The 23,428-nt window shown below is 40.5% G+C and overlaps 1 protein-coding gene across 4 annotated transcripts; it reads right to left on the bottom strand.

The window, feature by feature from the left end:
- Positions 1-676: 676 nt before the first annotated feature.
- LOC119902071 (oxysterol-binding protein-related protein 1-like) lies at positions 677-21,539 on the bottom strand. Of its 4 annotated transcripts, none has more exons than XR_005444283.1 (29): positions 21,418-21,539; positions 20,969-21,106; positions 20,795-20,880; positions 20,626-20,700; positions 20,329-20,440; positions 20,137-20,222; positions 19,529-19,673; positions 19,248-19,315; positions 18,372-18,416; positions 17,937-18,010; positions 17,500-17,563; positions 17,245-17,346; positions 17,021-17,146; positions 16,825-16,903; positions 15,960-16,066; positions 10,208-10,370; positions 8,756-8,948; positions 6,656-6,731; positions 5,685-5,819; positions 5,279-5,376; positions 4,961-5,143; positions 4,764-4,871; positions 4,402-4,491; positions 3,141-3,255; positions 2,918-3,034; positions 2,635-2,758; positions 2,451-2,541; positions 1,729-1,959; positions 677-1,440 (listed from the first exon to the last, which is right to left on the bottom strand). XR_005444283.1 is itself a non-coding variant. In XM_038717973.1 (28 exons), the coding sequence occupies exons 2-28, from the start codon at positions 21,090-21,092 to the stop codon at positions 1,857-1,859; spliced, it is 2,889 nt and encodes a 962-aa protein (XP_038573901.1). In that variant the 5' UTR covers positions 21,093-21,106; positions 21,418-21,539; the 3' UTR covers positions 677-1,856. The 4 variants fall into 4 exon arrangements, 2 of the variants coding, with proteins under 2 accessions (XP_038573901.1, XP_038573902.1); XR_005444284.1 differs by having other exon boundaries at positions 677-1,185; XM_038717973.1 differs by having other exon boundaries at positions 677-1,959.
- Positions 21,540-23,428: the final 1,889 nt, after the last annotated feature.

Raw genomic sequence — 23,428 nt, 5'->3', positions numbered from 1 at the left:
AGGACACCAAGGTGTACACGACAGATGCATAGGATTCATATAATATGAATATATAACACGATCTTTAACAGCTAAGAAATAAGCATTCCAACAGTTTAAAAGAAATACACAGGTACTCACAGATGAGCAGCAGGGAATATTGACTGCATTAATCTACCCTCAATGACAAATGCAATGGACAAAATATTAGAAAACACCTCAGTATAACTGCACCACAAAGTACTTACTCCAAAATGATCAAATGAAGTAACAAAATGAACATTATAACCTTCATAAAGATATGATTTATTTACCTAATAAATGGGCAACTTTACAACTGCAAAAACACTAAAGGACATTGTTCTCGATGGGCAAGTCAAACAACCGCAAGGAATTTCAACCAGGATCTTACCGATTCCCCTTGGGATCAATGGATGAAATGTAAAATCAAAAAGTCTGCATAATTTCGCTGTAAATCAAGAATAAGAAAGCAAAGACATTTTATGATAGATGACTAGAGGCACAATAAGTACGTCATGTGCCATGGTAGAGGCAGTGGGGTAGACGGCATATAGTAAAATCTATTAAGTTTTAATTCCACTCAATTTTAAAAATGCAATAACATAACCCAACAGACACCCACCTAATGCAGACATGCTTTCTTAAAAGCAAAGCAAATCATGCAAAACCAAGACAGTTTAATTAACAAAGCTTTTATTTAGCAACAGAAATTCTGTTGATACCCAAAAGAGTGTTAACAGGGAAAAACATACCTAAAAATTACAGCAGCTATCCACAACATGGAAAAAAAAAGTAGTATTCAGTATTTGATTGTGAATGAGGTAAGGCTTGCATAGTTTGTGATGCACATGCAATTATTGTGATAGATTTCAGTTAGACCAATAGGAATATAGGTAATTATATTTAACTATGCCAAGACCTTTATACATACATACATACACATACACACACACACACACCTATAAGTGCAGAGCCAGTGTCCTTGCTTTAGTATAGTTAGAAAAAAGAGCTACTTTATCTACAGAGTCAGGGAGACTTAAGTGCAATGCTGTCAGTCTCTATACGTACATAGTTTAGGACTAAATGATATTTCAAACACTTATTTTGTTGTAAAAACCAAAGTCTTATTGTTGCAGCACTGGCCATGATCCTTGTCAGCTGCGGTAACATTTTACTGGCCATAAACTGCAGGGAAACAGACAGTTAAAATCAATTGCATGGAAGCAGATATCGAACACATACCGTTAAACACCAATTACCTGCACTAGTCATTGCACCAGTGACTGAAAACAAAGGCAAATGTTCCCAAAAGCTCTATTTTAATCCTTTGCACTACACTTTAGTATGCATGCACAAGTAGAATCGGCGTCTGTAAATAGATGTCTAGTCGATCAGGATGCTCATCATGCACTCCATTGTAGCTGTTTGCAGTAGTGTTGCCTGAGTAGTAAAATGTATCATTGACCAGCAGGAATTATGGATAAACTACCAACAACAAAACCAAGGTTGTCGTTTAAACACTCCATCTATCTAACATATAAATACTTCTAAAATACATTCTAGTTTTTCCAATACATGCCTATGCCATAAACGGTGGTCAAGGGCCACAATAAATAAGTGAGTTTTTGTGCTTTCTAGTTCACATACATCTGTATAGGAATATGCCTCTGGGTTCATTCAGTGTTTTAATGCCTTTGAGTCAAATTAAGCATATTTTCTTAGCCTTACCTGCTGTTCTGTACCATCTCCATTATTGTTGCACATGCTAGGGAGTCCTAGCAAAAACCCCAGTACAGCAGGTAAAGTCCAAAGGTGGTAAAAGTAGATATCCATGTGTATGGTATTTGGGTGTATTATTAATAGATGTCAGGCATGTGAGTGTAGTTCCTGTCCCAGTAGCCTTTCAAGTAGAGCCAGTCCTGAGCTTTGTTGTGAGGATTCGACCCTTGCTGAAACCACCTGCAGAGTTTTAACAAAGAGAAGATTTATTTAATATGAAAACAGTACGTGGGGATGGAAAAGAGAGTTAGAAGAATCACAGACAAAATCAAAACACAGACACACACACACACACACACACACACACACACACCACACTAGTTTGTGGCATAATTTTGTACAACACAATAGCATAAAAGGTGCTAGCCTTCCTTGTTCAAACCAGATCAAACACCAGTATTTTCATGAGTGCAGGTGTATCGAGAAATGTTATAACACACAGTTGCAGCTGTGCATTTTGTCCTGAGGAGGGTGGTGTAGTGCAGCACTTCACAACAGAGAAAACCGCAACTGAGCAAGCTTTGAACCAAACCTTGGGCCAAGTGCAGCGTTCCTTCTCAAGTATAATAAAAGGGGATGGCAAAGTTGAAACATAAGACAATAGGGGGGCAATTAGTAAAACAAAGTAACAATGGGGCAATGACATCACATCATATTACTCAGGGACAAACCTTGTTTTCCATTCGTCTGTTGATTTGGTGCGATTTTTCCGGGCCATTCTCTGTTTTTCCTCAAGCCTCTTCTTCTCTGCGCTCGCCAAATCTATAAAAAGGCATGGTTACAGAAGTTTGAATACCAATAGAGATGCTATTTAAGTCAGTGTTGCATAACTCAAGTCAAGGTTGTACACTGTACCTATATCTCCATTCTCCATGGCGCGAATGTCAGGTCTGAGGCGACTATCTGTTGGGGGAATAACTCCCTCCATGTTCTTCTCCAGCTCATTTAGGTGCATAGCGAATGTGGAGAAAGCGTAGAACTGCCAGAGAGAGAATTAAATTTACAATTTTTCTTATAGGAAGCAAAGACAAGAACGAACAAAATGACACAAATACATCAGCTTCCGTTATTATGAGTGGTATGTCTTTTTTAAAAATCTACAAATTGTTCTCCTTCTACCTCTCTGGTCTTCTCTTACCTTTGCTGAGTTCTCTGGTCGAGGCGTTATTTTCCAGATGAGCTCACTTCCTGGGATGACCATGACTGTCTCAGCATCAGGTGGAGGCATCTCTTCTGGCTCCTCATCCACACTGCTCTAGGGCCACAGAGATAAGCGCACGTACACACACACAAGCTGAAATTGAACTTGACCCACATGGAGACAGAACGCAGGTGACTCTGAAAGCAGTAAAATTGAATACCTTTTTTTCATCAGCATTCTTTTTGTCAGTCTTTTTGTGAGCTTCAAAGGTTGCTGGGTCTACTGTGTATAGACATTCAGTCCACTTGCCATATATTGCACACAGCTTCTTTTTGCTGCAAACATACAGAGCACAAATGTTACTGCTGCTGAGTAAAATGCGCATAAACATTCTTGTTACATATCCAAGGAAGGTTAAAATCAAGAGCGACTGGACATGGTTGAAGATACTAGAAGACGCTTCATCTCTCATGCAAGAGACTTCTTCAGTTCTGACTGACTGGTAAGAAAATTCAGCTCGTGTGTATACCCCAAATGTAAATTTGTAAAAACAGCCGCAAAATCCAGAAAGAACACCAACACTACAGGGGATGAGGAGAGGAAAAGAAAATCAAGCGCAACAACATTGTGATTCCATACGTGTCTGGAGTATCAGAGAAACTCGGGAGGATTTTCAAAAAACACCACATCCCTGTGTTTTTTAAACCCAAGAACACGCTAAGACAGATACTGGTCCACCCCAAAGACCGCACACCAAAACCCAAAGCAATCTAGTGTATGCTGTACAATGCAGTGAGGAATGCACAGACCTGTATATTTAGGAAACTAAACAACCACTACACAAACGCATGGCTCAACACAGAAGGACTTACTCCTCAGGTCAAGACTCAGCAGTTTACCTACATCTGAAGGATAAAAGACACACGTTTGAGGACCACCAACATTTTAGACAGAAAGGATGGATGGTTTAAAGAGGTGTCAAGGAAGCCATTACACCTGGGTTGAGAAGCCCTCGCTTAACAGGGCAAAGGGCCTGAGCCACCACTTATCCCCCACTTACAAAGCTGTCCTTTCATCACTTCCCAGGTAACTTAAACGTTCATTTTTGGCCTCAGTTGAAGACGCTAACGATGGTCATTTAGACTTAGCCTCCGGTTGCTCTAACAACCATAACGACTGAACACTGTTACAACAGCTAGGAGCAGCGGTGTGATGATCTTGGCAAACGACCCCACAGAGGTAAATAGCCGAGTTTCCCTACCGGTCAGCCAGAACTGAAGAAGTCTGTTGGATGAGGGACGACACGTCTAGTATCTTCAACCAAGTCCAGTTGCCCTTTATTTGAACCTTCCTTGGTAACTGTGACCTTGATGACTGAACCTTCACTGATAAAGTAATTTACAATGTAGTATTTGATTGCACCTTTACATTACTTTCAGACAATATTAAACATCAGATGAATAATGATACCTAGAAGATACCTTTTATCTAGGATGTATCCCTCCACTTTATGGAGCTCTTTTCCAAAGAGGCCACAGGGCTTGAACATCATGCTGCATCTCTCTCCAGTCCTACCACAGAATGACAAGACTGTTTAACAATTCCCTTTCACTATTCTCCTTCTGCGAGCTGAGGCTTTCAAACATTAATTATCCTGCTCTTCTATTCTAACGGCAACTGTCCCAGTTCTGTTCCCTTCATCAATAAGCTGAATCTGAAAGTAGATCACCACTCCACTGCAGAGCGCGGGAAAAAGGTCTCTGTGAATGCAATGCACCAGGCGAACATGCATTTGTAGACAAGCAGACACACAGAACAGCACACAGAGAACTTCTTTAGTTACTTGTGGTTGATCACTTCCATGCTGCCGTACTGCTCAATCCAAAGCTGACCGACAATGATATTGTGGACACAACAGGTGGGGTTTGTCCAGGTGTAGGCCTCGTTATACCTGCAGAGACAAAGAAGCAAAATGTACCAAAGTAATAAGATGATGCTAGGAAACATAACAGACAAAGCAGTCTTAGCCTGTGCACTCACTTGGGCAGCTCTAGTGTGATGATTCCCTTGGGCTCAGCTTCTATGCTCTTTCCCCAAAACTTGACTTTAGGGTAGATGGAGCCATGGAAGATGAAATCCTCCTTGAGGCCCTCAGCTTGAAAGGCACTGACCGGAGGGTGATGGCTTACTTGCTCTGACACCCACCTAAAGCCCAAATCATCTCTGATGGAGAACAGGGACATGTTTGGTTTTACAGTCCACTTAAAAAACCAAATCTTCATTAGATGCAAAATGTTTTGTGTATAGGCGTGCTCATGAAAAGGTGCATTTCAGGCACTGACGAGTCCACTGTATTACCTGATGAGCTCATAGGTCTCCCCCAGCAGTGGGTTGAAGGGTTTCCCAGTCCTCTCCCACTGCGATGCTACAGCTGACACTGCAAATGCTGCAACACACTACAGAGCACTGACTTTACAGGTAAATTAAATTACAGGTAACTAATGCAATATTTGATAATGATCGAAAATATAATAAACTAATAATATAAACTCTTCAGTCTCATAATAGCATCATGCTTTTTTATTCACTGATGGCACAACATTAAGGTATTCATGAATGGCTGGAATTTAACTCCACAGTAATAACGGATTTAATTAAAAAAACAAATGTAGTCTTACACGAGAAGCAACAAGCGAGATATCACTTTGGAGATTGGATTTATATCTGTTTTTATTTGAGAAAGTAAACCTGGGCATTGTGGTACCTTCATCCTCTCGACAGAGTCTGTTGTGGCATTGGCCTGGTGGATGAGGTAGGTGTGCTCCATGTATTCTGTCAACCGCTGGAGGAAACTCAGAGGCTCATTAAAAATCACAGGCATGGCAATCTTTGACAACTCCTGAAAAAGATGTTGGAGAAGATAAAAAAATAAAAATAAACTGAGGACACATGGACAATGGATTGTGTTTATTACTACTACCAGTATAGGTACAGCTCTAAAACAGGGCTGAATCCCATCTTTGTAAAGCATACTGTATATGGTGTATAAATCAGTTTGACACATGTATATACAGTTAAATACAGTAATATCAGACGTGACAAATTAAAATATTTCTTTGGTGTTTGAGATATGGATTTATGTATACTTGAGGCGTAGTCAACATTGACAGTGTTTCTGGGGTGTTGCAAACTGACATTATTCTATCTATTCTAACAATCAACTGTAATATCTGAGGTTTGGTTAAGGCTGTAGGTGGAAAACCGTGATGTTTTGCCTGACTTGAACACACAAACCTAATGCAGTGGTTTACGATACATGTGGTAAAAAAAGATTTGGTGAAAAAAGATAGGAGGCATTATCACTCAACACACCCCATACCCCATGTGTGTGTCTGTATATTCATCTGTCTTCCCACTGAATTGCGTATACATGAATCATTAGCCATATATAATTGGGGAATGAAACATTAATAGATGTTACTAAATGTAATTAAGTCCAGAGTGAGGACTGAGATCCCTTAGGACTCCAAGACACTGATAGTAATGAGTATACTCCTAAATCTACCAGAAGTTCAGGAGGAAGAACAAAAACTAATTTATCACAATTACCTAACATTTAGTCTTTGTTCAACAGGCCTGCCCAAAAACTATCAAGTCAGCAATCATTTTCTCCAAACAGCGAATTGAAGCACAGCAAATAAAAAGTTAAATCTGCTTGAGAAGAATTGTTCTCACCATGCCGATGCATTTTTTCAGGATACTCCAGATGCTGACGTCATTCCTGGAGAACATGGGAGTCGGTAGAGATGTTCTGTAGGACGGTGGTATAAAAAGACAGAATTACATTGAGGCAGAAGATTTCTATCAGTGCCCATATCAAGTACCATAGAATCCATCTACTTGTCAATACAATTTGAACTCTATCAATGGGAAATCATTAGATTGTTTATTTTGTTTATTTTAAGGTGTGCAATTTATAGCAGGCAAACACTGATGGGCATGTGTTCTGGTCTCCTTCATAATCAAAATTATTTACTGTTCTAATAGGCACTGTTCACAAATCCAGTACTAGTAAGTATTGGGTAAACCACGAATTTTAACTTTTATTTTGTCTACTGCATGCAAAGATCTTATACTATTTAAAAAGCTACAGAGCAGATAACATAGCTTGAACCACCATTTGGGAACAAAGTCACCTGACACCTGTAAGGTAATGAGCTTTCAGCTGGTCTGGTCAAGACTCAGGCAATACCCATGAACAAATGTACAACTGCGCATGCATGCATTCCTTCAATCAGCAATTTTGCGTATGAAGCTTGGCTTTATAGCACTACTTACTTTTACAAGACAATTACATTTGCATGCCGTTTACATTAAGTAAGTAAGTTCTCCTCTAACTTACACACACGCTGCTGCTTTCCGGCTCCCTCTCAAACTTCGCCTTTGCTACTTGACTAAATCTGGTCTGTGCAGTGACTGAGTTTATCTTCCAGCTTTGCTAACAGCTATAGTGTGGCTGTTTTACAGGTATACTGACTGGAGGCAGATGGTGTCCTTGTTTAAAAGTGAGTGCTGAGGCAACTACACAAATAAAAGCCATTAGTTCAGCTAAATAAACAGAGAGGTGGGGTGGGGGGGGGGGGGGGTTGCTCCATCTGTAGGATGAGCAGAGCAGTGATGCATGGCACACTAACTCTGGCCTAGTTTGTGTTCCATCAGCCATGGCCCAAAAATGTTTTTTTGCATAAAAAGATTTCCTTCATTGGACTTTTTTTTAAAAACTAGAAAATGATTGAGGTTTTCTATTTCTAGTAATTCTATTTCAAGTAAATGCTATCTACTACTGTACTTTTTTTAGATGAGATGCTCCAATTCTACCAACAAATTTCCCCCAGGTAGCTTAGAATATGGTCAGAAATCCTCATTTTCATCCCCCCCCCCTACAAAGTACAGATAAAAAAAACTTTTAGTAGATTGTTGTTTAGCAGAGGCTAATGAAACACAAGCCAAGGTGGAAGTAAGACAGGATTTTCTATAATGTGGACTAAATCAATACTTGGTATGCACTTCTTACAGAGAAGTGTCACAGTGAAATGACTTAGGCCCATCTACAGGCAACCAGGGACAGACATATCTTTGAATGACAGGAGTAATTCACAATAAACAGACACCTCATAAATTTTTAATGCACCCCACACACACACACACACACACACACACACACACACACACACACAGAGAGAGAGGGAGAGAGAGACAGACACGCACAACCAGTCTCCAACTCCTACTCTGAGCCAGCACATGCTAAATTATTCATGGATCACTTGTTGGATTAAGGAAGAGAGGCCAAGCCAGAATCAGCATCCTCAAAATGAAATAGATCTTCAAATCTTCACGAACCCACCCCACCACCGCACACCAAGCACTAGGCATTTGCTTAGAGAGTTGGATGTCAGGGACAACAAAACAGGCTTTTCTCTGTGGATTGGGTGCTCAAACAAAAACACCTGACTGCATAAACAGACCAGAGTGGAAAGGTGGTATCTCATTACACCAACTCTGCTGCATTTACTGGCCTATCCTCTTGCTGATTGAGGTCTGCAACCTGTCAGACTCGCATGCTAAAAAACTCAAATGTACAATATTTAAGATGCTCAACAATGTAAAGTTATATTCTCCTGCTAGTATCTCAAACGAAGCCTTGCACATAATAAAACAGTGAATCAGTTGTCTGCAGAGTACTCAGCATGGCCGACGTTACATTTCCACTCGTCTCTTTGCCATCATTTGAGCCAGTAAACAAGCATGACATCGTATAACTGGTGCATGTCCCACCTGTGCTTCTTGACTCCATTGCACTGGGCTGGTTGGTTGCCATGGTTACCTTCCCCTGACATTCCGGTAGGCCCCCTGAGTGCTCTGGGATGGCGGAGGCTGCTGCGAAGGGGGGTGTCTCTCCCCTCGTCCTCTTCACAGGAGTGACTGGCCACAGACAGGAAGCCGCTCACAGAGAGCTCCGACTCCGACTCTGTGGGATGATGACAGGGGGCAGGTGCCAGGTCATGCCAAGTACACCAGGTCAACACTCACACACACATACATCCAGGTTCAAGCGGCCGCCTCAGAAAGCTGCAGCCTGAACAGTACACTATCCGCAAATAAGCACTTGCGAGTTCCTCTCCAACCTACCCCTCCCTGCTGCCAGCCAAACCCCACCTGAGGATTGTCTTCCAATGAGAGGCCACACAGAGGTTTCATTTCCTCCAACATTGTTTACTCTATGCTTGTTGGATGCTACTCCTCCCCTAGCCAGCGTGATAAGTGACATTACAGGTACAGTCACATACACAGAGGGGAGAATAGTGTGGGATTTGTACACTATCTGATGTATATGCTAATCTGAGTTATGAGTGCTTATTTTAAGTGCATGCACTTGTATACTGAAAAATGTGTTGACAGATATTTAAAATTCGGGACACAGCAGCTGCATGGCTGTACTGTATGTACTGTGTTCAAGTTGGCAGCAGGTACAACACAGCTTCATAAACATCATCTAAAGAAAAACGCATGACTCAACTCAGCATGTCAAAATTCTCATACATGCTGAGCACAATTTTGAGTCTATGGGCAGAGAGTCTCCGGCTAGTAGATAACTCAGGGCTACGTATGAATAATGCAATGAGAAAGATTGGTCCATAGTGCACAAACATGTTGTAGAAGAAGTCTACGGTGCATAATCACCACAGTGAGGCTTATGGGTATACAACCACACACACTAAAGCTGTATTTCTTAACCATGCTTATTATTCTGTAAGTGAAGTGAGAATCGGAAACTGTGAAGCAGTTTGATACTACAAACAACATGCTCTGCTAGAGGGGATTGTTCTGACACAAGTATGTAAATATGGGTCACAATTAAAAACGAGCTTTGAAGAGTTTACATTCAGTGTTACACAAAAAAATGCATTGTGTTTATCCTTGAGGCCTGACAAACGTGTTTCAGTGTCTTGATCCCAAAACATTTGCAAATTAGATTTTTTTAACATTTAAAATTGTGCATTGTTTATATCCATGTTTGCAAGCTTGCACTCTTCTTCCCTGATGGCACATTGCTACGCATCTTGGCGCTTTATTGGCATCAACTATCAAACAACAGAAGCTCAGGAGTGTTGCGTTGTCTGCACGCTTGCGCCCATTCATGATACTGGTCAATACACTGTATGAAAAACTATATGTACTGTAGTGATGTACTGATCTCATGCAACTGTCCACCTAGAGGCTGCTGACCTGACAAAGCGTCATAGAAGTCATCTTCGTTGAGGGTACTGTGGGTAGATGACCTCCTGCTCTTACATGGGGACTGTTCGTGGCGCTCAGTGGCCAGTGTCTGCAGAGCCTTTGTCAGAGCTTTGTTCTTCTCCACCTCCTGCTCTAACTTCAGGCTCCACACCTGCAAATACAGCACCACCAGCCAAATGAAACACACAGACACATTCTAAAAACAAGATAAAGTAAATGAAGAGAACTATGCTCATATATACAGTATTTTGATCTAACGTGTACAGTATAGAGTGATGCGGGCAAATTTGTGATTGACTGATTGATTGATATGAAGGTATTGATCTGCTTCTGTGTCTGCAACAATGTGTGCGTTTCTGTGGTTCTGTGTGCAGTCTGAGTGATTGTTCTAACCCTGCCCACAGATCTGGTTTCCTCTAGTCGGAACCAAACACCCCGGTAGCCCAGGATTGAGTGTCCCTTCAGAGCAACCTGAGCCAGGCCACTGTGGGACAGACCAGATCAGTGTTTCTTATTCTCTAATGCTGCTTTTGTGCTTCTTAGCTAAACAGAAGACAGGCAACTAAGCAAAAATCCACAGATGCTTCCAAAAATGATATCGAATGAGATAATGGCTATAATAAACACATTTTTCTTAAAAAGACAAAACTTTAAAAAGGGAATGTTTTAACTCAATGCATTTGTAAGTATACACGGTCAAAAAAAGCATTCACAAAGCAAAGAAGAGTCACCTTGAGGCAGGCAGTGGGGTTTGAGAGAAACACAAGCTTGTAAATCACACTGTAAATCTAGGCTGCAAAGCAGGGCCAACATCTTCTATTAAAGTTCATCCTCATCACTTATACTGCCTGAAGTATTATCAGTTGTGTGCACAACCTTGCACCAAGAAATGCCTCTACCGTCAATGCATCTGCTGATGTGCTCAAGGTGGGTTATGAGACATGCATGTCCCCAAGCGTATGTGGCTCACCAATTTCCCTTTCAGATATGGGGCTATAACCATTATGGGGACAGTGTTTCAGTGATTACCATGGAGATTTTAGGTTATCCACAAGGTCAAAAAAAAAATTTGGTGGAATTTAAAGACTTCTTTAAATCACAAGATAATATATAAAACACAGTATATGGATAATTGTCCTGAGGGACAGTCCCACTGCAGCTCCATCTATATTCTGGGAACATAAACTACTTCTGATTCCTGTGTGCTAGAGATCAGCCACACATAATGGATGAGGCAGTGAAAACACTGAGTGACATATTTACCTATTAGCTGATTTGTTTCCTTTGATCAGCAAACTTCAAGGCTGCTGATCCAGCCATTTGTAATGAATATTGATTGATTCCAAACCATGCATAATCAATTGGAGTACCCTTAATACCAGCTAAGTGCTTATTATGTAAATAAAATGACTGAAATACATAATGTAAACCTGATTTCTTTTTGTGCCCAATACTTGACTCTGCAAAGCCTTATTATACATATAGTACAGAGGGTAGAATGACTCATCTGCAACAAAATGCAGATCCTACTTCTGCAACACAGAGCAATATTAACACTTCAGATCAGAATATTTCAAGCTACATTAAGTTTATCCCAACCAAATACACACATCTGATGTAACCAAAAACCCACAATCACACTAAAGTAAGCCCTGATCATTTTATCTACCTGAATCCTCCATTTGTCTATGAAAAAGACAACTACTGACTTGTTTTCTATGTTTTTGTGCCAAAAGCTCACAGCATGCTGTCTGGCACCTACAGCCAAGGACACACTTCACACTTTCACTCTTGCTGTCATCACACTGGCTTTACTCCATGTTCACCTCCTTTAGGTCATGTTCTGAGTGGAAATAGAAATACAGTATCAGTGTAGATGTGCAGATTCTGTTCAGTGATGTTCAATTCTTATTTGGAAAACCCACAAATGGTTTGTAAGATCTGTCCTTTCATATCAATACAGAAAACGTCACAGGCATTTCTTTTATATTTCTATAAAATTCAGTGGCAAGTTGATGCTAATTAAAACACATTTTAAACTAAATCTAGTGGTTACAAACTCAGCATTATCTTATTGCTCTAAAATGTCTGTGCTGTTACCATCTGCCAGTGCACCAAAATGTGACCTCTAATGTGCTTCCAACACTCTGACGCTGGCTACTAAGACCCATTTGACAAATCAAATGTGTCTCCAATTAAAGATGGCACCAAGCATCTTTTTAAATGTATAGGGTAAAGTAAAATGAGCTCGCTGTGTAGAAGCCCGTGTAAACACTTCCTTTCCCCAGCACTTGGCTTAGGAACCCATCCAGGGAAAGAACACTTTGTTGTGCAAGTATCCCAGCCAGCTCTTTTGCTCTCACTGCATCCTCTCGCCTGAGCACAAACAGCGCTATTTTAAGCCCTGCTGAGACTGTGTGCAGTAGCTGTCGCTGAAGCCTGCGAGGGAAGCTTCTCCCTGGCAAACACCCCAAAGGGTACAGCTTTTATTTTGTACTAAAATTTGCTTTCTCTGCTGAAGGGGAAGCAAATCTCAAAGAAATGTATTATAGCTCTATATAGTACTCTGTAAAAGCTATACTAAACAGTAACTGCATATCAAACTGTAGATGACTCTATGATGGCTGGGAGCAAAGAAAGTAAAATCAAATTATTTGAGCATGAAGTAAGCATCGTTGAAGCAAAGAAATGCAGTAACCAATTACACAGAAATACTCCCTACCACTATGTATAATACATATATACACACACACACACACACACACACTTGGCTAATAGGTCATAATTCAAAAAGATAAGGCTGAATATACCCTCTCTCTCTTCATAGACGGATTTATCTATGTATGACCTGACAAAGAAGAAAGTCAGTGCAGCGACCAACAAGAACATTTAGCTGTGCCCAGTGAAGTCTCTCCTGGGTGAGAGATGACAGTCAGCGGGTCAGTTACCCATGTGGCAATGGTTAAAGTAAAGGTCAACCGATGGTTCGTGTTCCCTCCAATCCCTCAAGGGTTTGAAGGGCAGTGTGCTTTCTTATAGTCTGTATAGTCTGACAAAAAAAAATAAAAATAAAATAAAATAATGAATCACTGCAGAGAAAAAAATAAAAAAAAACGTGTTGCCATTCTCCTGCCTTCAGAGCAATACAAACTGACACATCAGCTTATCTGTATGTCACCACTAAGTGGTTTCATGCTGTAAGCCCCCATTTGTTTTCTTGACAGGTGTGGAAGCCTGCTGCTTGACAAAACACCAGGAAAGGTTTTATAGAGCTACTGTGTGTGTGTGTGTGTGTCAGTTACTGTCACAACCCCCATGAGGGTTTCTGCCCAGGACCGTCTAGTTGCAGCTCAATCTTCATAACATTTTTGTGAAGAAGCAAAGTTAGCAGCACAAATCACTCCTCTTTAGATGCCATGTAGTCACCAACTACTCATACTGTGCCCTACATGTACTGTATAAATGTGGCACTTACTAGCACAACTCAGTTGTGCAGCAGATGCTGAAATGGGCCAGACCACATATACTGCTGAAGGGTAACACTGTAATTGTTGCAAAACCCTATGAATCCTGCTTCTCAATTCCACGTCTGCCCGAATGTCAAAGCACAATTACAATAGCACATGCCTACTGTATGTTATGTACTGTAGTAAAACAAATGTGTGGCAGCAACAGAGACATCTGTCATGGGACAATGGAAATGTAGGTTAATACTGCCTAATGCAGCCAATCTCAGCAGTGTAGGAAATATAATCCAGTTAGTGCATGCAGTAGCACCATCTTAGCATGAGACCAGTGAATGTAACATGCTTGTTAAGACATTTCCTACTTATTATACTATCTGGTTGTCAGAAATTAATTCAGCGCCCACTGTTATGACACTTTCAATGCTTCTTGGGTGATGAGACTGCAATGAATGTTCTCAGCCTCCCTGTGATAACAATGGCAGGTTATTCCTTTTGACAGGACAGCAGCTGTTGCCAATTCATACTAAGATAATGTGGTTTGGCAATGCACACATCACTGTGTAAACATGCTGCATTTGGGCATTGTTGTGCAGTATTATATCCGTCAGACTTTCAAAGCAGCATTTTACTACATCTGATGCAAAATGTATTCAGTTATCTTCACCTTATTATACAAAACCACATGCATGTAGACCTTCATTGCTTCAATATTAATACAATCTTAATTATATGGTTTCAAAATAAGACAGTTGTTGTACATATCATACTATAACAAGAATTCAGAAGACAATATCAGCATTTTAGTGTGGTACTTTGAGTGCCAATATAAAATGAATTGGTAATGAGAAAAAATGTGAGACCAATTTAAGATGTCTCATTTCTTATTTTGATTGCTATTGTACAGGGAAACAAAAGGAACAACTGTTGTGTTGAAGTGGTTAATCCCACAATCTTAAAAGCTTAACTTTAAGTATCACCATATTAAATAAGTCCTCGATGCAATTTAATCTATCCCTCCCCATGCTCTTACTTTGACACAATTCATTACATTATAGATTGATCTCATTAAAAAGATGCAATGAGCGGTGTAGCGTTCAGTAACACTTCAAACATTTTCGATTTACCACTGATTTAAAGTCTGATCATTAAATCCATAGGAATGACCTCCGCATATTGATGAATAGCTTTCGCCTACGCAAATGCTTCAGACCAACCTATCTACATCATATGTACAACACTAAAGAAACATCGGACTAAATCTAGTCTGTGCCAAACTTCAAACACCTTACACCAAGTCATCAGGGAACAGTCCACAAACACAGCCAGACATTTAACTGAAAAAAAAACACGACGAGATACAAGATGATACAACTGTTTGTACCTGTGCAGACACTGGATGAGAGGTCGTCACGGTCTCTTCTTTCTCCTGTGCTCAGATGCTCCGGCATGCGGAAGTGTGCCTGCGAGCGAGTGTTTTCACTGTGTGAGGGTGAACGCATGTATCTCCAGCTGAGCCTGTGAATATGCACGCACTTCAGTTCCCTCGCTCAATGCACAGCCTTTCCCTAGAGCGGGAGTGTGTGGATCCAAATCCACTCTGTCTGTGTGTGTGTGTGGACACACTGATCTGCAAGCTGAATGCAGACCTAAGCATAAAAGCGGATCTTGCCTGTGTCCTTCCTACAGACATGCCAGTGATTGCCACACTGTTCTACTGCTCCCCCCCAAGGGCACAGTACAGCCACTGGGACAGGGACACACACACACACACACACACACACACCCCCAACCTGATTGGTATGAGGGAGGTAATGTAAGGGGGAGGAGCTTGTAATCATTCAATATAATTTATTCAGCCAATAGGAGCACAACACATGAATGAAGGTATGGGAGTGAATGAGATGAAGATTCATACATGGTCAGTGGGCTGGAGCCAAACTAAAAAGAAAACTATGTTTCAAAACAATTACATCAAGTGCAAGATCGCAGAAGATTCTATACTACTAGATTAGATGTCACTTAAAATGTGTAATGTCTCTAAAGTGTGTCCTGCAATACTGGACAGTTTCACACTCATAACAAACATTACAATAATACAGTATATGTGATAAACTATTGCAAAGTTTTTATGGTTCTGGCTGCATTTAATTTGTGAATTTAATGTGTGAGGCATGGTATGAAGGTGGAATCTAGCCCAAACCCCAAAGGCAACTGTTGCCAACCCTGTACATGCTGATACAGGCTTGATTCAAATGATGAATTTGTTTCGCTACCTCCTCTTGTTTTGACAGCAGTTCAAGGCACAGGTGGAGAGCGGCACAGGTTTCACCGGAGAGCTCAATCGTCTCTTTGGCTTTCAGTAAAAGAGGGGCAGCCAATGCTTTCGGGGAAAAAAAGAAAAACATTTTCAGTATAGATGTATACATTGCAACTAATGGTTATTTTAAAGACTAATTAATATGTTGACTATATTAAATGATCCAATAATGAACCATTTAGCCTACAAAATGTCAAAACAGTCAAGGAATGCCTATCCCATAGTTTCCCAGAACCCACAGCGAGGCCTTCAAATTGGTGGGGTTTTTTTGATGGACAATCAAAAAGGGCACTAATTTTGGCTCGTAACACTTCATATCCACACAATGCCTACTTGTGACCTCTCATTACAGGTTATGTCTGTCTATAAACTGTAAGCAGTTAAGCCAAACAGTGATGTTCCCTTCTAAGATGATTATAGTTGAATTGTTTGTAGATGCCTTGAGATGTACAACTCTAAATCAAAAAAAAAAAAATGGCAATGATTTAAGTCTGAAAAATTTTGCAAAGCTGAAATGTTTTTACCCTTCTTGTCTCAGTCACTATTTTCCTTAGATTTATCTTGAGGGGTCCAACCAGGTTGGAAACCACTGGTTATGAAAATAGTTTGCAACAAATTTTCTGTCCATTTCCTAAACAAACAAACAAACAAAAAATCATCAATTACCTGCCCCCTACTCTGATAGGATAACACTAACCCTAGCCCCACTCCAACCAACGGAGGCAACAAGCGCCAGCCCACAGAGGCAGACTTGTTGAAAATCTGTTAAAAAATAAAAAACGGCCACTGGATTAACTACTTCTAATTTCCAGGACACCTACCACAATTCTCGTCATTCTTCACCATCGATAGAAATATCGACACTTCACTCTCCAATTTCTGCTGGAAAGTGTTGGCTGCCTGCAAGAGGACAGGAGAGAGACACTTACATATTGGAAACCTCCTCCCTGAATAGCACTTATTCTGTATGGCCACCTAATCATACACTTCATTTAAAAGTTCTGAATTTAATTTTACCTGAAGGGCTTGCGACAGACTCCTCACTGTCACTTCGCAATCACCAACTGCATCCTTGATAACCTGTTCTCGGGTGCTGTGGCGAGTGCTATAGGATGAATGTGCCTCAAAAGCATCCAGCCACCTCTAAGTGGACAAATATCAGTAAAATGTATAATGTTGCAGATACACTGAGACACGGTCAGATTCTTTAGGGAGGTGGAGGTATAGCAATCTCATCTCACTTTTCTTATTGCTATTGAATCCGTCTTTGAGGGGACCTTAAAGGAAAGCTCAGTGTCATCAAAGCACCGGAGCATGAAGAAGCAATGATCCCATGGTTTGACCTAGAATGACACAAGATTGAGCTTACTTGTGTTTGCTGCTCTTGATGTCAAACATCATCAGGTTACAAGTACGTGATCACAACTGAAGCATCAAAGGACGGAGCGTGCTTGTGCGATTATAATGAGCCCTCTAACCTCTACTACAGTACCTACCATGCAGTAGGCCTGTGTTAGAGATTTGAAGCCCTGTTTTCTCACACCAGCCAGCACATCAGCCCTAGAAAAAACAGACAAGAGAGCACCTAGACAAAGGGATATTGACGTAGCATCTAACCACAGACACTCACAGTATAAAATAAAACTCCAGCAGTAATCTACCTACAGTACATATGTAGTCATTGTTTAAAGTTTTTACTACATGCTTTGTGAACTACTACGTATGCCTCCATCTCCAATAATTTGGAGGAAATTAAATTTTCTTTTTACTGAAAGGTACTGCCTGGCTAAATGTCACCTTTTACACAATCAAGGATGGAATAGCAAGAGAGAAATTTCTACCATGGCGACAACAGCACGGGTACAGAATATACTATATGTACATACTATACTTTTTAACTTAAGAAAACTGCACACATATAAAGTTGTCTCACTGTCTGGGGTACCAGGAGAGAGTTCCATCCTCAATTACCACCCAGTGGGATCGCCACCCAAGAAAGCGTGAACTCTGTCAGAGACACACAAAGCCAACAAGAGATAAAGTACGTAGCAAAAGTAAATCACATAAACGTATGAATACATCATATGTAGATGGGGAAAACAAAATACTATTTCTTTATTTTAAACGCTTGTACAACTGATCTTTTTTCATAATATAAAAAACCCCAAAAACTAATGAATTCACAGATAACACTTGAAGACATGACATACAAAACACTGAATACTTTTTGTATATAATAATGGTGATATTGTGTGTTGAGTAACAGGGAAAAAAGTAAAGCCTATACCATCAAATGTAAAATGGTCGGACCAACAACATTGCCTGACATATTAAGTGTAGAAAAGAATACACTTCAACATCTGGGTACCTTCCAAAGAGTGCCTTCAATCTTCTGCACCCCACTGCTCACATCCTTTGTGGGAAAAAAACAATAATTGACTCAGACTTGTGTACAAGTCAGTCAGCCTGACTGACAGCGCTAAATTGTTTTGGCAATAAAACACTCAACTCTGTTTGTAATACAGTTAAACTTGTACAGTTTCAGAGGTAAATCATATATTTTTTAATTTACTTAACAGCTTAGTGCTTTTTTTAATTTTTCCACCATGACTATTCAGTGCTCTGAATTGATGCTGTGTCAGGCTCATCAGCCATCCAAGCAACAGCACGGGCTGCTTGGCTTTTTCTCCACAGTCACCAGACCTACAGTGAGCATGTATAGAGATGTGTGCAAAAAGATTGTTGTGTGCACCTATATTTAAGCAGGGAAGCCCACTTTTTCCTAAAAGAGAAAATGCAAACATCTAATTTGTGATTAAGGTGCCTGGCACACCAAGTGTTGACTTCTAGTAAAAAATAATGTGCTATTTACTCACGGAGTGCCGACAATTAGAACGTTTGATCTTCTGGGATGAGCTCAGTAAATTTCACAGAAATTCGCTCATTAGATTTAGATTTTTTCTAGCTAGATTCTGGCCTGACGGTGGTGCTATGTGAGGCCACAGGATCACTAAAATAATTAGGGATTATCCTTTGTGGACCATGACTCAAATACCAAATTTTAAAAGCAATGTGGTGTGGAGCTGATAGCTCAAGTTGGACAGTGTGACTGACCGAATGACTGACTCACAGTACATACATGCACTCAATTCTTACACATTACTACATTATATGCAACGGGGGAAAGAGAAATGTGCTAGTGCACATTCCTGTACATTATGTCTTTCTAAGACCCTGCCCTTACCTTATCTTGATAGGCTGCTAGAATGAGTCTCAGTTCATCACTGCGGACCAGGTCTAATGCCGTTTGGTCTGCAACACAATCGGCCATATAATAAATTATCACGCAATTCACAGGAACAAGACAAGCAGAATATATTGTAGTATTTACAAAAATGTGTATTCTTTGAAAACAAATTGTGATGGACTCTAAAATCACCAACCATTGTAAACATTAATGCAATAATATTAGAATGGAATAGCCAGAATAATTAGAGATAATGTTCAAAGTTAACCGATACAGACCACTGTTGTTTTTAATGCTGGGGCTGGCTCCAGACTTGAGGAGCCTTATCATGCACTGCTTCTGCCCTCTGTAGGCGGCACAGTGCAAGGGCGTATTCCCCACTGAGTCCCTGCAGTGAATATCTGGAGCTTCTTTTCCACTGAGCTGGAGAAAAGAAGGCAGTTTAACAACAGAAAACAACAAACCGAAGCACATGCCATTTACCTCTTTAATACATACAACTTTGTGTTGTCTAATGATAAATAAGCTACCTTGACAACTGCAATGGGAACTTATCCATATCTAAATATCCACCTTAAAACAGTCACACAATGCACAATTATAAAGAGATTCTGGAGAATCTGCTCTGGTCTGCTAAAACAGGGCAGATCACTAGGACATTTATCTTTTCTGTCTAGGAACTTGGTCGCCTAGTAAGATCGTTCACAAATATATCAGACATATTGTATTTTTGTGACAAGAATCAGGAGGAATATTAAATGTAATTCTGTTTGTGTGTCTTAATGCCAGAGACAGCAAAACCTGTGAAAGGCACTTGTTGAGTGAGAAATGTGCTGTCAAAGTGTGATATATTCTGCCAAAGATCTTAGAAAGGTCAGAAGCTAACCAGCTTAGACAGTGTGGAGATGTCCCCCTCCCTGGCTGCTTCCAGAAGCTTCTCCTCCCGCCGCCTTGTCTCTCGCCTCTCTGCAGCTGCACAAACACTACTTGAGAACAAGGGCAGCTGATCTACAGTAATGAGAAGCCATAAGCAATTTAAAAAAAAAAATAAAATAAAAATAGTCCCATCATTTCATACCCTCCAGCATTGTAATGATTTCATCATCTTCTGTGACATCTTTAGGGATTTGAGCTGTTCCATTGATTATGTTGGAACAGGCATCATAGCGCAGCAGCAACAGAACAATCTCCTTAAGGGTCCAGAGGAAAGAAAAAAATTAAAATCTGACCATCACCTGTCATCACTCAAAGGCTTCAAGGGGGGAAAGGAAACAGTCTAGGACAGTGATTCCAGCTGACTTTAGGTTGGCTGAGAAGTAGTAACAATGCAAACATCTTATTATGAAGGAATGAATTCTATTCAATAATGTTTTACCTTCCTTCCAGTGTAAGCTGCTTTGTGTAGAGGAGTGTCACCCATGTTATCCTGCAAATTTGCATCAGCACCTGCCTGCAAATATGTTCCATATAATACATTTCATTGGCTGCACATATGGACTAGACATGATATACAGAGTAAAAGGTACATCAGCCACAGTTCTCACCTTGAGTAACTCCTCCACAACACCCCTGTGTCCAAAGTAACAGGCCAGATGGAGGGGTGTCCATCCTGAATTGACTGTAGCCTTTGCTAAAGTGACAGAAAAGAGCATTAACACTCTCCTAGCTACCTGGGGTCACGGTAACCGGGTAATAATATCATTTTCTTTTTCACTTACATTTGCAGTTGATGTTGAGAGAGATGCTGTTGTCGATCCTCGACTGAAGGAGCCTATGAATATGAGAACAACTACCCTCTTTAGCATAGAGGAGAAGCTGGTCTTCAAGTGTGTCTGCCTCCATCAGCACTTGACTTCCTTTGGCCCAATAATAAAAAAGGTATTTAGCTATCGCTGTCCAAGATATGAATGACGAAAGCGAATAGATCGCCTTGGCTGCAAAGTAAGTCTTTAGTTAATGTTAAGTAACTTGTCTGCATGGTTTATCCGTCAGTTTATTATGTGACTTAGCTAGCCTATTTACTATACTTTAGCTTCAGTCTGGAGGGTTTAAAGTGTAACTTACAGAAAGACCAACAACACAATGTTCCAAAAACATACAATGGGCAAATTTTCCTATACACTAACTAATTAGCTTGGTCGCCAGAATGAGATAACGTCAAACTTACAGGTGAGGGGTTTTCAACTCTTAATTCACCCAACTTTCGCAGATTTTGGTCTGGTGAAGTCCCAGTTGTGAGACACCACACTTCACAGCTGAAATTTGATCATGTCAATCAGCTGATGCCGTCGGTAGCCATCATGTGACCAGACAGCTGATGAACGGCTGTGGGCCATAGACTTTATGTGTGGCTAACTTATGCAGGGGCGGAGCTGTTGGCAGCCCCTCACATATTTATGTGCCCTCAAACAAACAAGAAAGCAGGAGTGCAGTGCAGGCAATAGATGTATGCAAAGTGTTTAATAAAGTTTTGTATAGTATAGTCTCAGTTTTCTTTAAGATACATAGAATTAATGGTATTGTAACTGAGAGACCTGGGCCTAACTGTATACCTAATAAGGAAACAATAAAACAGGGTGATATAAGTCCAAACTATGATTTTAAACATTGTCATTTTGTAAGAACATTTGGTTTTTTATTTGACCATTTTGTTGTAACACACCACACAAAATAAACCCCCAAACTAATTTTCGTGTGAGGCAAGTTGATGCAGGAAACGCTGGTGGAAACAAGAGAGAGGGAGTTGTTGTGTACATAGTCTACAGGAGCTGCAGCAAAACTTTATTTCCTAACGTTACTCAAAAACTCCTCTCCCTATCTCTGACTCAAGTTTGCACCGTATTCCTCATGCAAAAACTTGCCTCTCACTAGATTTCAGAATGACAATGGTTCTTTAGTGAGACTTCTGTTTCTGGTTAATAACAAAGGGTGTCACCGAGAGCCACTGGTAGGGATCCTTTCCATGATGTCGTAAGACAATTGTCTGAGCCTGTCAGTGGCAAAAACTGTGGATGTAATTTTGTGTAGCCAGTTCGGGCCTACCGCCCAACCGAGCTTTACTGAGGATTGGTTGATCCTGTTAAATCATTTGACCGCTTGTGTTGCTTGCGCTATGCTACCGTAAATTAATTCTAGCAATGTCACTGTGTTTCAAGATGTCAATATTTAGGCTACACTTGTGAGAATGTTATCATGTATCAGAACCATAACAAATGCTTCCCATCTATCCCTTGAAAATATAATACGAATTCTGTGCTACAGTAAAGCTACATTAGAAATAATAATCTCTTGAGTCATTACATATGGTATAGGCTACAGTATTTCCAAATGGGGGTTCCTTTGAATTTTGTTGGTCTTGACTTTATAGTGTTAACGAACCGATGACCAAATTACTCACCAGAGCCCAGTTCTTCTTTTGTACACTAGATGGAAATATTTGGTGCACCAGGTGATGTCCACACAGGTTAGAGCTATGTCTACCTTTCTAAGCTTCTGTCAGACAACAATCACACAGAAATCTGCACATCACTGCCCAATTTTAACCTTCTACCAATTATTGTACCTTACTTCTGTTTTAAAGGTCATTCATCCTAGACATTTTGGGTTCAACTATTCTGTGTAGAAAGAAAAAATGCAGTCAGAGGCAGTTTTGAGGTATTGAAGGTCAGTTCTCTGTGTGAGGCTTTACTTAAAGCAATTAGGTCCCCTGAGGTATGTGCACATCTGGTAAAGAGGGTGATGGGAGGTCATGCTGTAATGAAGGTACATGTCAGGGAGGACTTCACAGATGAGTTACTTAGTCACCTGTGAGAAGAGAGATGTGTTTTTGAGTGTCTGTGTTGTTCAAGAACCTCGATCATAGGCTTATACACAGCAGAGCTGCAGGGGGTATGGGCAATACAAGATAAACACATGCAAATGGAACTGGACTTGAATGAAGCAACTAAATCACATTCACAAACAATGCCACAGAGGTGGGTCACTTGAGTTTGAATAGCAACAGCAGCATTTGTCAGCTGCAAAATAAGTCTGGTAATCAGTGCAGTGTTTATGTGAGTTTTCAAAGCAATATGAGACAACCAACGGAGCTCCTAAGAGGCCAACTCAGCTGTGCCTGTATTTTAGACGCATCCATCAGAATAACTGCAGAATTCATCGTCAAAGGGAATTAAGGGTAA

The sequence above is a fragment of the Micropterus salmoides genome, unplaced genomic scaffold, assembly GCF_014851395.1.
Source record: "Micropterus salmoides isolate LMB-PRFRI ecotype aquatic unplaced genomic scaffold, ASM1485139v1 Ms_hic_scaffold_14, whole genome shotgun sequence".
Classification (NCBI taxonomy): Eukaryota; Metazoa; Chordata; class Actinopteri; order Centrarchiformes; family Centrarchidae; genus Micropterus; species Micropterus salmoides.
This window is presented reverse-complemented; position numbering and strand designations above follow the sequence as displayed.